The 13,372-nt window shown below is 37.3% G+C and overlaps 1 protein-coding gene across 5 annotated transcripts in view; it reads right to left on the reverse strand.

The window, feature by feature from the left end:
* ctnnal1 (catenin alpha like 1) overlaps positions 1–13,372 on the reverse strand; it is a 100,915-nt gene that overhangs the window by 26,359 nt on the left and 61,184 nt on the right. For all 5 annotated transcript variants that reach the window (XR_016093853.1, XM_088929392.1, XM_088929391.1 and 2 more), the window contains exon 3: positions 4,215–4,402. Coding sequence is in view for 4 of the 5 variants with exons in the window: in XM_088929392.1 (XP_088785518.1) it covers positions 4,215–4,402 (188 nt within the window). In the remaining variant the exon portion in view is untranslated. The remainder of the gene's footprint in view (positions 1–4,214; positions 4,403–13,372) is intronic.

Genomic DNA, 13,372 nt, shown 5'->3' on the forward strand with positions numbered 1-13,372 from the left:
ATATGAAAGAAAATGTTTGTGAAGACTTCAATCGGGGTTTATAATTTTGATGCTGGCTGCAGTCATTGTAAAACAAAAACCTTCAGTTTCGGTTCACAGAAAGGCAGGGAGAAATCTTCTTTAGCCAAATTGTATTAGCTTTTTTCCTTTGCCTGCTTTCAGTGAATCAATCTTGTGTGGCCAAAACTCAAACTTATGCCTTTCTCGTCACATGAATCGATATGCACACAGGACCATAAAGCAAACATAATACCATGAGAAAACTACATCAATACAGAACTGTTCTACTACCAGACATTTGTGAACTACTAGTAACTATGTACTAGACAGCCACATCTCATTTAAAATCTCTTCTTCTTCTAATCTTTAGCTTTGCATGTAAAAGCTATAGCTTATCAACACTTTCCTTCACTAGGATTAAAGTACTATTTCTGCTGTTTTTCAGATGTATGAGTCTATTAAATACTTCTTATTGGCATAAACTTGTGTTGTGAAAAACTGTTGTTATTATTATACATTATACTGTATGATTATAATGAATGTCATGTCAGAGTTGATACTGTTGCCTCACAGCTCTTGGGTCCTGGGTTCAATACTGAATGTCCTCCCCATATCTCTTTTGCTCAGATCCCATTTTCTCCCCACACTTCAAAGTAATGGTGTCTCATTGCTCCTAACTTGTGTGTGGAAGTAGTGCATATGGGCCCAGTAGTGGGCTGGAGATCCATTCAGAGTGTGATCCCATGTTATACCTTGCAACAGCCAAATCAGGCTCTGGCTCACTGCAATATTCCAAGGATGAGGGGGTTGCTGAAAATGGATGATTAGCTGGACACCATGACACATCCTTCTGCCTCAAGTGAGATTGATATCCTGTACATCACTTTAAGTCAAATGAAGCCATCCAAAGATTCAGTTACTCAAGCTTCCAGCCCAGGTTTGTTCTGGTTTAGCACAGAAGAAACATTAGCAAAGCAATACATACAAGTGACTTCATATTTACATGAGCAACGCCGGGGTGCTGGTATGATGGGGACTTTTCAGTGCAGTTTGATTAACTTGGAGACCGTGTCAATTCGGTCTGGCTTTTGTTCTTTACATCACACCCACCAAATCACTTTGCCCTGGGACACGACAAATGATTTCTTTTTATAGATCTGAAGGTTAAATGTGAGAAAAAATTCAAAATTAACATTCAGCGGAGTCAATGACAATTTATACTCAAGCTCTAACATTTATATGGCCAGCAGCCATATCACCCTGCAACTCACAACTGGCAGCCCACTGAAGCTAAGCCTGGTTAGTACCTGGATGGGAGACCTCCTGGGAAAAACTAAGGTTGCTGCTGGAAGAGGTGTTAGTGGGGACAGCAGGGGGCGCTCACCCTGCAGTCCATGTGGGTCCTAATGCCCCAGTATAGTGACGGGGACACTGTACTGTAAACAGGCGCCGTCCTTCGGATGAGACGTAAAACCGAGGTCCTGACTCTCTGTGGTCATTAAAAATCCCAGGGCGTTTCTCGAAAACTGTAGGGGTGTAACCCCGGTGTCCTGGCCAAATTTCCCTTATCAATCATGGCTTCCTAATAATCACCATCTATGAATTGGCTTCATTACTCTGCTCTCCTCCTATCACTGATAGCTGGTGTGTGGTGAGCATTCTGGCGCACTATGGCTGTCGTCGCATCATCCAGGTGGTGCTGCACACTGGTGGTGGTGGAGGGGATCCCCATTACCTGTAAAGCGCTTTGAGTGGAGTGTCCAGAAAAGTGCTATATAAGTGTAAGCAATTATTATTATTATTTTCTCTTTACTGTTTTGTCAATAACGAATCTTTCAAGGTTGTTTTTTGTCAAATCGGGCAGCTCAACTGATGAAAGATTTCACTCTTTATGCAGGCAATGAGCTAGAGCTGCAATGTTCTGTTCTGGTTTCATCAGAAAATTGTGACCTGGTATTTCCAAAGCAGCGTAAGCCAATCAGGAGAACACCGAGAGGTCTGGCGGAATTGGGTCAGCCAGGTTTTTCCCTCCATTATCTGACGTAACGGGAACTCCTGGGTGCTTTGAGGTGCCTGAACGCTTGCAGTAATTAGTGATACCCTCTGTGAACTCTCAGTCAGTGCTCACTCTCCTGTCAGGCACTGTCAGGTGCTATGGTGTTCGCAAATTGTCAAATAACGGCACTACCAGACACTCAAATATGTGGGTTAAAAGGTTCATGGACAACATACTCAGGAGTAGGGAAATATTATGATAGCACCTACGAGGGGGTCAAGGAAAAGTAAATAATTTGATGCTTAAGATCTTAAATTAAATTCATATCTTGGGGCCACTGTTTTCTGGTGAGGGATGTGTTGAAAGGGATATGTGGGTCTCGAAGTGACAAAATAAATTATGGAGCTTTAGAAAGGATTTTGCTTTCCCACTCACAGAAAAGTTATGGATTCAGGGGGGAAAAAACATTTCTTTATGGTCATGGCAAAGTAAACCTACAGCCTCAATTCTCTCAAATCTTCACAAAGTAAACATTACCAGTTGGGCTTAAGAAAAAAAAAGTGTACTTTTGTTTTAAGAGGAGAGACGTCTGCTTAAAAACACTACTTTCTGAAATAAATTACTAAGCAATAACAGCACCAGAAAAGTTGTTAGACTTTGCTTTTATGAAGGAAATTATTATAGTTTTTTTTTACTTTTAGGCATCTGGCTTTTATACTATTTTTAAACAGAGTACAATAATTGAGTTTCTAGTCAGACAAACCATTAAGCAAAGGCATAAAAGCAGCTCTGCTCTTCATCTGACCAAACAACCATAACGAGACTTGATTACTTACTGCTTTGAAAATGACTTATATATTTTGTAACCCTAAAAATAAAAGATAAAAGCTGCTTTCTTTTTCGGGGAAATATGTTCCATTCTTCCATTATCTGAGATGTAATTTGTGGCATGTTCCCTGCTCAGTACGAAATACCGCGATAATACTGGACTGCAAGTGCACTACAAGGTAAGAGATCAAAAAAGGTACAGCAATCATAATTTATTAATGCTTTAGAGTTTCTGTACTTTTCTGATCCATTTGAAGGTGCATTTTCTGAGATGTAAACACAGCCATTAAGGTTTATTTAAATATCACTCCCTATACTTCAAAAGCATTTATTACAAATAAAGTTACTATGATTACTTCCATTTCTTTAGTTGTGTGACTGCCCAGTTTAGGATGGCAGCAGTAATAGAAGATGACCATTAATTATCTATCTATTGTATGTACTAACAGAGCAGAAAATCTCAGTCAAGGTGATATCATATCAGATATCTCATATGAGGAAACGTGGTTCTTATGTATCCTCTTATTCTTATGTATGTTCTTATGTTCCTCCTCAACTTTAACTTTTGTCTCTCTAATGAAAAATATAAAAAACAAACACCCACATTTCAGGTCCCTAGGACGAACAAAAAGACTTTACATAATATTCAGGCATATTTTCATAAATATTGTTTGATTCTTGCTAGTTGAGAACTACCATTAGATACATGAACTCTGGTATGACTTTTTATACTGAAAGTGAGATATGAAGCAGAGGCGTAAAAGGTTTACAAAAGCTTTTTTTCACGGATATATTTAACATTGGACTGTGAAAAGTAAATAGGAGTCAACAGATTAAGATTGAAAACTTATGTTTCACTACATTTCTGACTGTACTACTGCTTGCTATTTGTCTTTCCATAACACATATTAAAAGAATAGCAGTATAAAAATTGATAAAAATGTTTATACGGTATTCATGAATGGCAAAACAACACTCTTAATACCTCTAAAATTAAAAAAAAACACATTTACCTGTAACCATTAAAACTCATTCAGTATCTATGATATAAAAGATATCAAATATCAACTATTTTTTTCAAACTTGTACTTGCATTAAGACACTAGAAATGTTGTTTTTTAACAAAGATATTATGAATTGTAACAAGAATGTACACAGTATGTATTTTTTAGAATAGTTTTCTAAGATAGAGTTGGAGAAAGATGTTTATCCTAAATAAGATACGGACTAAAATCACTGGGAGCTGCCAAGAAGCTACAACAAGGAGCCTGTGAAATCTTGTGAAATTGTGCCCTGGCACCACTACAACACTAAACGACGACAGCAAGGTTTGTAGTTTGTGGTTTGTGCTTCACAGACACATTTTGCAGGCTTTTGGAACATTACCCACCTTGTTCCGGGAAGTGACGATCTGTTTGATAACGATTCTGTCAGCCAATACCAGGACTTTGGTCACAGAGGAGAGCAGCATTCTTGCTGCTTTTACCATTCCACTTTTGTCGCTGAAGATCGTCGACCGTCCATCCGACTCCGGATGCTCGGAGCTGACAACATCTGTGAGCTGAGCAATGCTGTCTCCTGGAAGCACAAGAGCATTAGAAGAGCTGGTACCTCTTTAGGAAATGTAGTAGTTACACCAGACAGAGAAACATTACCACAGGGAGTTCTTGTAGTCCTGTACTGATACGGTAGTCCCTGTAGATAATCTCTTGAAATACCCAGTCATATACGTCGAAGATGGCTAGACTTAAAAATGATGTAGATATGATACAGTATATACTACACACACGGCGTAACTTCTGACTGTCTTTATAGTGCTAGGGTGTACAGTGTCGGTGTCTCTGTAAGACCTATGTACAGTGTCTGTTTGTCAATCAATGTTAAACGAATACTGATGTTTGGAAAAAAAAGATTCTAAAAAAACCACAGTGCATTTTGGGTTAAAAAAGGCTTTTGGAAACTAAAAATGTAAGGGACCTGAAATGAATTGTATGCTGTTAAACCTGCTTCTGAATGACCAGTCCACTAGGAACTGGAATGTCAGCCACATATCAACTAGAAAACAGTCAGGGCATGTATAATTTGATAAATGTGTCTTCATGAGAACAATTATAACCCTAAGCCATAGCAAATCTATGAGAAGAATCAAAAGTGTCCAAAATTTTTCTAATGGAGAAGAATGCCTATTTTTCTATACGCAGACATGACCACTGTTTGGACATTGAATAAGGAACATACACTTGTTGAATTTAAGCAGTACATGAATCACGATTAAAACATAATTCTTAAGAGTTTTATTGTGAGCTAATGAGGGAACATTTCAGGTTTAATATACTGCATACAAATACTACTTTTTATACTGTACCTATAGTTTACCAATCCAAACATTTTAAGAACTAAAGACTTAGGGAAGAAAGGACTCTGAAAATAGATATTGGAAAATTTCCCCCATTAATGTCATCAAGCATCCTAAAGCACTTAAGCTAAGCCTGCACTGGCAGCAGCTGTGGGAGAAGTGATTGGCAAACAGTACTCATGCCTTTCAGAAAAGCAAAATGCCAAACTTTTCAGGAAGAAAAAAAAAAGCAAAGACAACAGTGAGTAAAAAAAAGTAAAGAATGGTTACAGAAAATCACTGGCAGCCATAACTGTACTTTGCTCCCTTCTAAAACAGCTTTCAGATCTGATAGAATCTTAGGCAGTGCTAGACTCAGCTGAGTAAGTGTAGCATTAGAATTATGTGACTTAATCTGTGATGACCTCTGTTGCTTTAAATTAGCAGAGATTCTGAAAGGTACTGCACATTGCTCTATATGGAGAAAAACTATAAGGAAAACTGAAGTAAAAAAACAGGTGTATTACATATAGCACATTGTGGCATTTTTTTACATGTGCAGTTAATGAGGAGAAACAGCTACAAAGAGTCCTTAAAAGACTGCTTTATCTGTGAAATCCTATTGGGGAAACAAAACAAATTGTGATTAACTTCAAGTAATAGGCTTTACCAAACTGAATACAAAGCTTTGCCTTACAAAGAGCATTTCCAGCACTTTAGTTTTCATGTCATTTTCTCATTGAGCTGTATATTAACTCAGATTTCAGACTCACAATGGAACTATTATAATGTAAAACAGAGAATCAAAAGACAGTGCTATGCTGTGCACCCTGTTTCTATTTGCTTTTAAATTATAAAACGGCTGCTATTACACAAACGAAGGTTTGAAAAAAATCTTAAAGAGGTTAAACACAACTGGAAATTCCAGGCCCGTTATTCATATCATAGAGGATTTGTCATATCTAGTGGAACAGATTAAATAATTCGAACAAATCTGCCTCATTTCACTCTGGTGTCTCAAAATGACACAGATCAGCAGATTAATCAACCACGTCTTCTATTAAATTACAGTGAACATATTGTTACAAAGTGGGGGAGTGATAAAATTTGTAAAATATAAAGAGATGATTAAATCAATATAAAATCTGGATCTGACACCAATATGCTAGGCAAGCAAATTATAAAGAACGATAATTTCATCCCTATTACAGAGCGTTACACAGGACTTGTGTTCTTTTAATCAGCAGCACAGCAGCATAATAATTAGACACAAACTTATTTGATAAACAACACAACCGTTTCACTTATATATATATAGGTCTGTGAGCATCAGAGCCCTGCTTTCTTTAAACATAGCCCAGAATCACCTTTATAACCTGAAGATGACACCTTGAAGAGAGGACCTGTGTCCTAATAAAATAGATCCTACTTTGGACCACCCCTCTAAACAGATGCTCACCAAGGAAAGGAAACTTCCCTAAAGTTTATTCAATAAAATAGGAGAGACATTTTTAGCGACAAGCACTCTTCCATCACAAAGGATAGAGTCAAGTCTTTCAATGTTCAGATTATCAGGATAATCACGATTATTGCGTTTCTAGTCTCACTGGAAAAAGGCGCTGTTTAAATGATTTATCAGTGACTTTGTTCAACCAGTCCTAATTATGAGGACTCCTTCTTTAAACACCTATATCATGGTAAAGGCAGCTGTGTAAATAATGGTCATGTTTCAAGCCTTTGGAATAAGAAAACTTTGCTGAGAACTACAAACACTAATGACTTAAAACTGAGTTATACTTTTCTAGTGCTTTAACAAGCTCAGCAAAAAGGTTTTTCTTATAGGCTTTTCTTAAATATTAATGGTTTTACTGCTTTTACAATAGCATAAGGGACACAGGTAAGGGTCAAGAAGGGAGAAATTTGGTAAGGTAAAAAAAACCAATATCAATTTTTACAAATACAGTATCAAAATGGCAGTATCAAAATTCAAGAATAAGTTAATAATTTTAACAAGAATTAGAGAACAGCAGAATATTCCCTCATGCATGCCTCCGTCTTCAATGTTCATAAAGAACAGATGAGAAAATGAAAGGATGTATGTAGATGGATAGACAGATAAAAGACAGATAAATAGATACTTGCTGTAACACTTGTGCTGTAAAATGTCAAATTTAGCATTTAAAATGGCAAACAAAAAGATGACATCACCTTTGCTAAATTTCAACTGCCCTGTGGAAACATACACAATAGAAAGTGGACTTTTAAATGTAAGCAGAAATGACAATAAGAATGCCAATGAAGAGAATAATGTCTTGAGGACACAGACCACAGCTGAGAATTGTCAAGTGAAATTAGGTTCTAAAATCATACTAAAGGCAATGACCAACAAGTGGGTGCTTTCTGAAAAATCTCAACTTTTCTCATGGAGAAAATAATTATCTAGGCTCCACTTTTACATTTCAGTACCTCATTTATGTGATAGGTATGTTCAGAGTAAAACTGAATCAATCTTTCACGGAGAAGAGTTTTGCCTGGTACAGGAGGCGATGTTAGACTTTTCAGCACTTTAAACAGTAGGACCCTGTAATTTAATTCTTCATATAGTAAAATGAAACAGCAAAAAAAGTGTAAAGTGTAACGATGGGGTCACTGCGCAGTCTTTCAAAGGGCGTGTTAAAAGTTTCTGTTTCGGCAACAGTGGCAGGATGAGCCGTACAGTATCAGCTGAAGAGCTAGTGCAGGGACACTGATGTAATTGTAACATGTAGAAGAAATAAAAAAATATTAACCAACCAGCTCATTGTGAAGGTATAGAGCAGGGGTTCGTGACAGTACTGCAGGGGGTTCGTGAGATTTTGATGGAAAGGTCAAATTAAAATTCAATTTTAAAATATCTAAATATTTTTGAAAGTAAACTATATTACATTACGACAATCAAATGTAACACTTTACCTTGACTTTATATGCAAAAACCAATGACAGAATTAGCTAATAGATTTTGATTTAGTTAAAATCTCAAGGGGGTATGCAAGGCAAATAATTTAGGTTGAAGGGTTCAGCTGACAAAAAAGGTTGGGAAACCCTGGTATAGAGAAAGAAGGCCTGGAGAGAATGCTAAAATCCCAATAATAATAATAATAATAATAATAATAATAATAAAATGGGTTCAATTCCCAGTGTGATGTCAGTGTGGAGTTTGCATGTTCTCCCTGAGTTTGTGTGGTGCCCCAGTTTACTCCTACAGTCCAAACATATACTGGTTGGTTAATTAGCCTCTGGGAATACTTTCCAGAGGTGTGAGTGTGTGCATGTACGTGTCTGTGGGTGCCCTGTGCTGGACTGGCATCCTGTCCAGGGTGTATCCTGCCTTGTGCCCGTTGCTTGCCAGGTTAGGCTCTGACTCCTGAGCAACCTGATGTCCTGGATAAGCGGACAGAAAATGGATGGATGTTGTATAGGTATGTTTCTTAGCCTATTTTGCAATTGTATAGGTCCTATAGAAAACGCTTGATATTATAACCACTTTTAATTCAGTCTCTTGGTAGCAGTAATCAATTTGTTATAAAATTCATACAAGGTTTGGTTGTAAATGATACACCTCCTCCACTGTATGTTTTCTGTGCTCTCTTGTATCGGGATTCAATGAAAAGCACTTCAAGATAGTACACGAACGGGAATATCCTCTCTCTAGCAGAAAAACAGATTGATTAATTGAGCCGTTGTATATTAGTCACTCTCAAAGGCGCTGCCCTTATTAAAATCTTGTATATTTACACATCTGCTTCCAGTAGGCTCATTTAATGAAAAAGAGGTTTTCAAAGAAAATTCCTTTTTATATAAGCATTCAGCACCATTACCAAATTTGGACTGATTACAAAATCACTTTGGCATAAGAAAGACACCTATGAATGAAGAAATGTAACATTTTATAGGGAATGTTTATTTAGCAAATTTTTCAACAGACACAAAAAGGGTGATAATTCCGCATTAAACCTCCTAAAACATCCTTGCTTGTGAAAGACTTTGAATACATCAATGTTTCAGGTATAATGTTCTGCTAAAACTTATTACATAGGCCATTTTCAATATTCCTGTGCTTATCAAAGACAAGCTGTTACTATAGCAGAAGGTCTGCCATGACTACTCACAGCAAAAATGACATACTGACAATTGACTGAACCATCTTCCCTGCATTCTCACAATTCACCTCACAGAGTTGCAGGTCTTTATTTTTAATGAAGACACAGATACTACTTTCACATTCTGGAAGATATTTAGGATACAGAAAACACTCTGTATGTGGGGTGCATACATACACTGTTTTTGCAGCATCTTCCGTTTACTCAGCTGCTCACTAATAAAACATTAATAAAGAGCTCACAATGAAGCTGTTAAATAAGCCTAAGAAAATACACACAGCATACCGCAAAAACCAGCAAGGTAGTATACGCGAAACACTTCTTAATTCTTTTCTAACTTGGAAAATGCTGACAGTAAATCAAACCACATTCCTGAAAGGATCCATCTATTCAACCATTATGTGACATATCTCAGAATCATAGGGTGGATGGAGAGACACACCCTGGGCAATGTCATCACGGGACACGCATGACACCAAAGTCAATTTAAAGACACAAAAAGTGTGGGGGAAAAAATAAAAACATAGCGTGTCTAAAGTAATGAATGAGAAACTCAAAAAGAAAACCTCAATAACTTGTCCACATGTGGACACACCCTAAGAAAACAAAAATAAACACAGTTTTATTTGCTGTTTGGCAAAACAGAGTGTATGTAAACTATACCACGCAATGGGCACTGGGATTTGTTTTGGTTGAAGCTATTATTTTCCCTTCTATATTCAACTTTAGAATAATTTGATTTTTCTTTAAAAGATGCTTGTTAAGCGTCTGCGGCATTACATTTTGGGATATATAATTTACTTGGAAAATCTCAAAAAGTAAAAAAATAAAGTCATTTGTTCAGTTTTTAATTGAATGGTAACAGAAAGGGAAACTGACAATGGGTCTGCAGGGCTGACAGCATTTGCCTTGATGAGGACGCCCTCTTACTACTGCAACACTCGGGAGGCTACTTCACAGGGTTTCCAAGAAGGACTTCTGCCACTTGTAACAACAACAAATGTTGCTGTTTATTATTCCTTTAGTGATCGAGTAACCTTGACTCAATAAACGAAGATCCAATTTCAAAGCTGTGCCGGCCATAGGAATTCATTTTTAACACAAGCATGTTCCACTGCATATGAGAATCTATCAGATAAATGAGGTTTGTTTCCTTTGGAGTCATGCAGTTACAGTAGGCCAGGCAGCTCATTTTGGAGGGAGGCATTGTCAAAACTCAGCTGGGCTCTTCACTACACAGGTCCACAGTATCTGTTATTGCATCTTTGAAGCTCTGTGATTGGATTTAGTAATCTCATTCTGACAATACTGTACCGACACCCTTTATGTCTCCCAGACATTTTTTATAAGATACTTTGATTGTCTCAGACGATATGAACCTTAAATCCCTTGCAACTGACAACGGGACTATCAAACTGCACTTCATTCTTCCTATGAGAAGATATAACACAGGGGAATAGTTAGTGGAACTTTAACAAGAGTTGGGCAACTTAAATTTAGAACACACCATTAAAATGAGCATTTAAATTTTCTCTATATTCTGGATGCACTTTCCCTACACTGGAGGCTAACTTCCAACTTGACCAGACTGGAGGTTTTTACATCTTTCACTTCACAATCTCTGTCTTAGGCTACTTTGAACATATTTATTATTTACCATTTTGTAATGTACTGTCCACATTGTGTGGTGTTGTCGGTCGTACTGCGTCATCAGCTGTGCTGAGCACGAACAAGAATTCCAATGTACATGTACATATGGCAATAAACTCCTCTACTGCTACCTTACTCTTAATGTAGCAGAATAATATACTGTTGAAAGAAATAAAACAAGTTACTTGGGTAGAATGGCCACTTCTCACTGGTAACCTTTTTTATGTTCTCAAGTCCAGTAATGACAATATTTTAATAAATAAATGCAGCCAAATTATCTCATTCTATGAGTTATTTAAGCTCCCAGTATTACATTTGTTACAAATGGCAAAGCAAGTAAGTTCTTTAAATTGTGGATTTATTTAGTATGATTTATACAGCAGAGGCAGAGTGGTTAGCTTTGCTGGGTTCTCACAGTACTCTATGGGTTCAATTCTGGATTTGAGGTGCTATCTGGTGTTAATGGGGCCAGTATGAGGCGCCCACCTTGTGGTCTGTGTGGGTCCTGATGCCCCAGTATAGTGACGGGGACACTATACTGTAAAAAGGCACTGTCCTTCTGATTAGATGTAAAACTGAGGTCCTGACTCTCTGTGGTCATTAAAAATCCCAAGACGTTTCTTGAAAAGAGTAGGGGTGTAACCCCGGTGTCCTGGCCAAAAATTTCCCATTGACCCTTACCAATCATGGCCACCTAATAATCCACATCTATAAATTGGCTTCATCATTCTGTTCTCCTCCCCACTAATAACTGATGTGTGGTGAGTGTTCTGGCGCACTATGGCTGCCACTGCATCATCCAAGTGGGTGCTATACATGGGTGGTGGTGGAGGGGAGTCCCCATTACCTGTAAAAAGCTTTGAGTGGAGTGTCCAGAAAAGCGCTATACAAGTATAAGGGATTGGAATTATCATCATCATCATCTGTGTGGTGTTTGAATGTTCTCCTCGTGTTCATGTGGATTTCCTCCCACAGTCAACAGCCAGATTAACTGGCTTCTGGGAAAATGGCCCTGCTTTGAATAGTGCACGTCTGTGTGATTCATGTCCTGCCTGTGACCCCAAATTGGATGAAGTGGTTACAAAATGGATAGACAGATTTATACAGCCCTAACTCAACATCTTGGAGCAACCGAACTAATTGAAAAAAAAAAGCTATGAAATTATCATGTTTGATGAAAATACGTTGTGCTTTCACAATATTACATTCACAAAAAATGGCAACTTAGTTTTGCCAGATATAAAGTTTAGCCTTAGTACAAAATATAAGGTAAGCAATTTAAGTAAAGTCAGCGGTAGTAGCTCTGCAGCACCCAATATGTACTGCCTTTCTAGTCACTGTTCTGTATTCATAAGCTGTAACTAACAAACGTTGGATAACCTAAGACCATATAGAAGTTTTTCTTAATTCTATCCATTTCACCTGTTCGTTGTAATGCCATGAATATTGAATAAAAACAGTATCTTAAAGGAAAGAATGGGGGGAAATATGGAATCCATGTAGGCAGTAAATTCTGCTGAAGGTCCCTATATGTTGTTTACCAAGTTTGAACTTCAGTGACTCAATCCGAGTAATGCCCGTTTTAACTGTAGACCGTAAAATCCAGTGTGCTCTCCTCGGAAAAAATCAACCATTCTACTGTATGCCTTAAAAACACAGAAGAGTTTAAGATCTATTGTATATTGGCATATTGGGTATTTTGCTCTGCTAGCACCATTGACTGTAGCTATAACATTTCTCTGTTTTGGTGTTTACAGCTATGACCGTCTTTCAGGCTAGTATTAATTACTAGCTGCAGTTCTACCATTTGACCACAAGAGAGGCCTCAAAGTTAACCCTGAACATTGGGTTAAAAAGCAGCACATAATTAAAAATATAATTTATACTATTAATTCCCCCACACAATGCAAATGTTTTTTTCCCCAATATGATGGTTATTTCATAGTTTAAGAGTTAGCATTGTACAGTATGGGGCAAATTTAAATTGCCAGTACTGTAATTTTCCTTGTTAAAAAGTGAAACAGATTCAAATGTTAAGATGGAAAGTCAGTGTGTAAACACAGTGGAAAACCGATGGAATACAATAAGGTTGACAAACATTGCTTACTATCAATTTTGGTTATTTTTTGGGTTTCAGAGCAAATAAAAAATACATTTTTAGCACACTACATCTTCTTAAAAAATAATAGAAAAAAAACGTTGACCAATTCTAAGCAAAAAACTTCTATCTACTTAGTTGGCCAAAGGTAAGTGGAAGTGTTAACATAAGAGCTAAGAAATGACATTAAATCAGCCAAAGCATAATCCTAAAATATGTCAGCTTTTCCATCTCTAACTTGTCAGCTGGTCTTGTTTTTTTATATCTGTATCCCATTTGGATCCAATCCCTATTAAGCCCCACTGGCAGTTGAACTCCCTTAATAA

This window comes from Atractosteus spatula, chromosome 12, assembly GCF_055471065.1.
Source record: "Atractosteus spatula isolate fAtrSpa1 chromosome 12, fAtrSpa1.hap1, whole genome shotgun sequence".
In the NCBI taxonomy this organism is placed as follows: Eukaryota; Metazoa; Chordata; class Actinopteri; order Semionotiformes; family Lepisosteidae; genus Atractosteus; species Atractosteus spatula.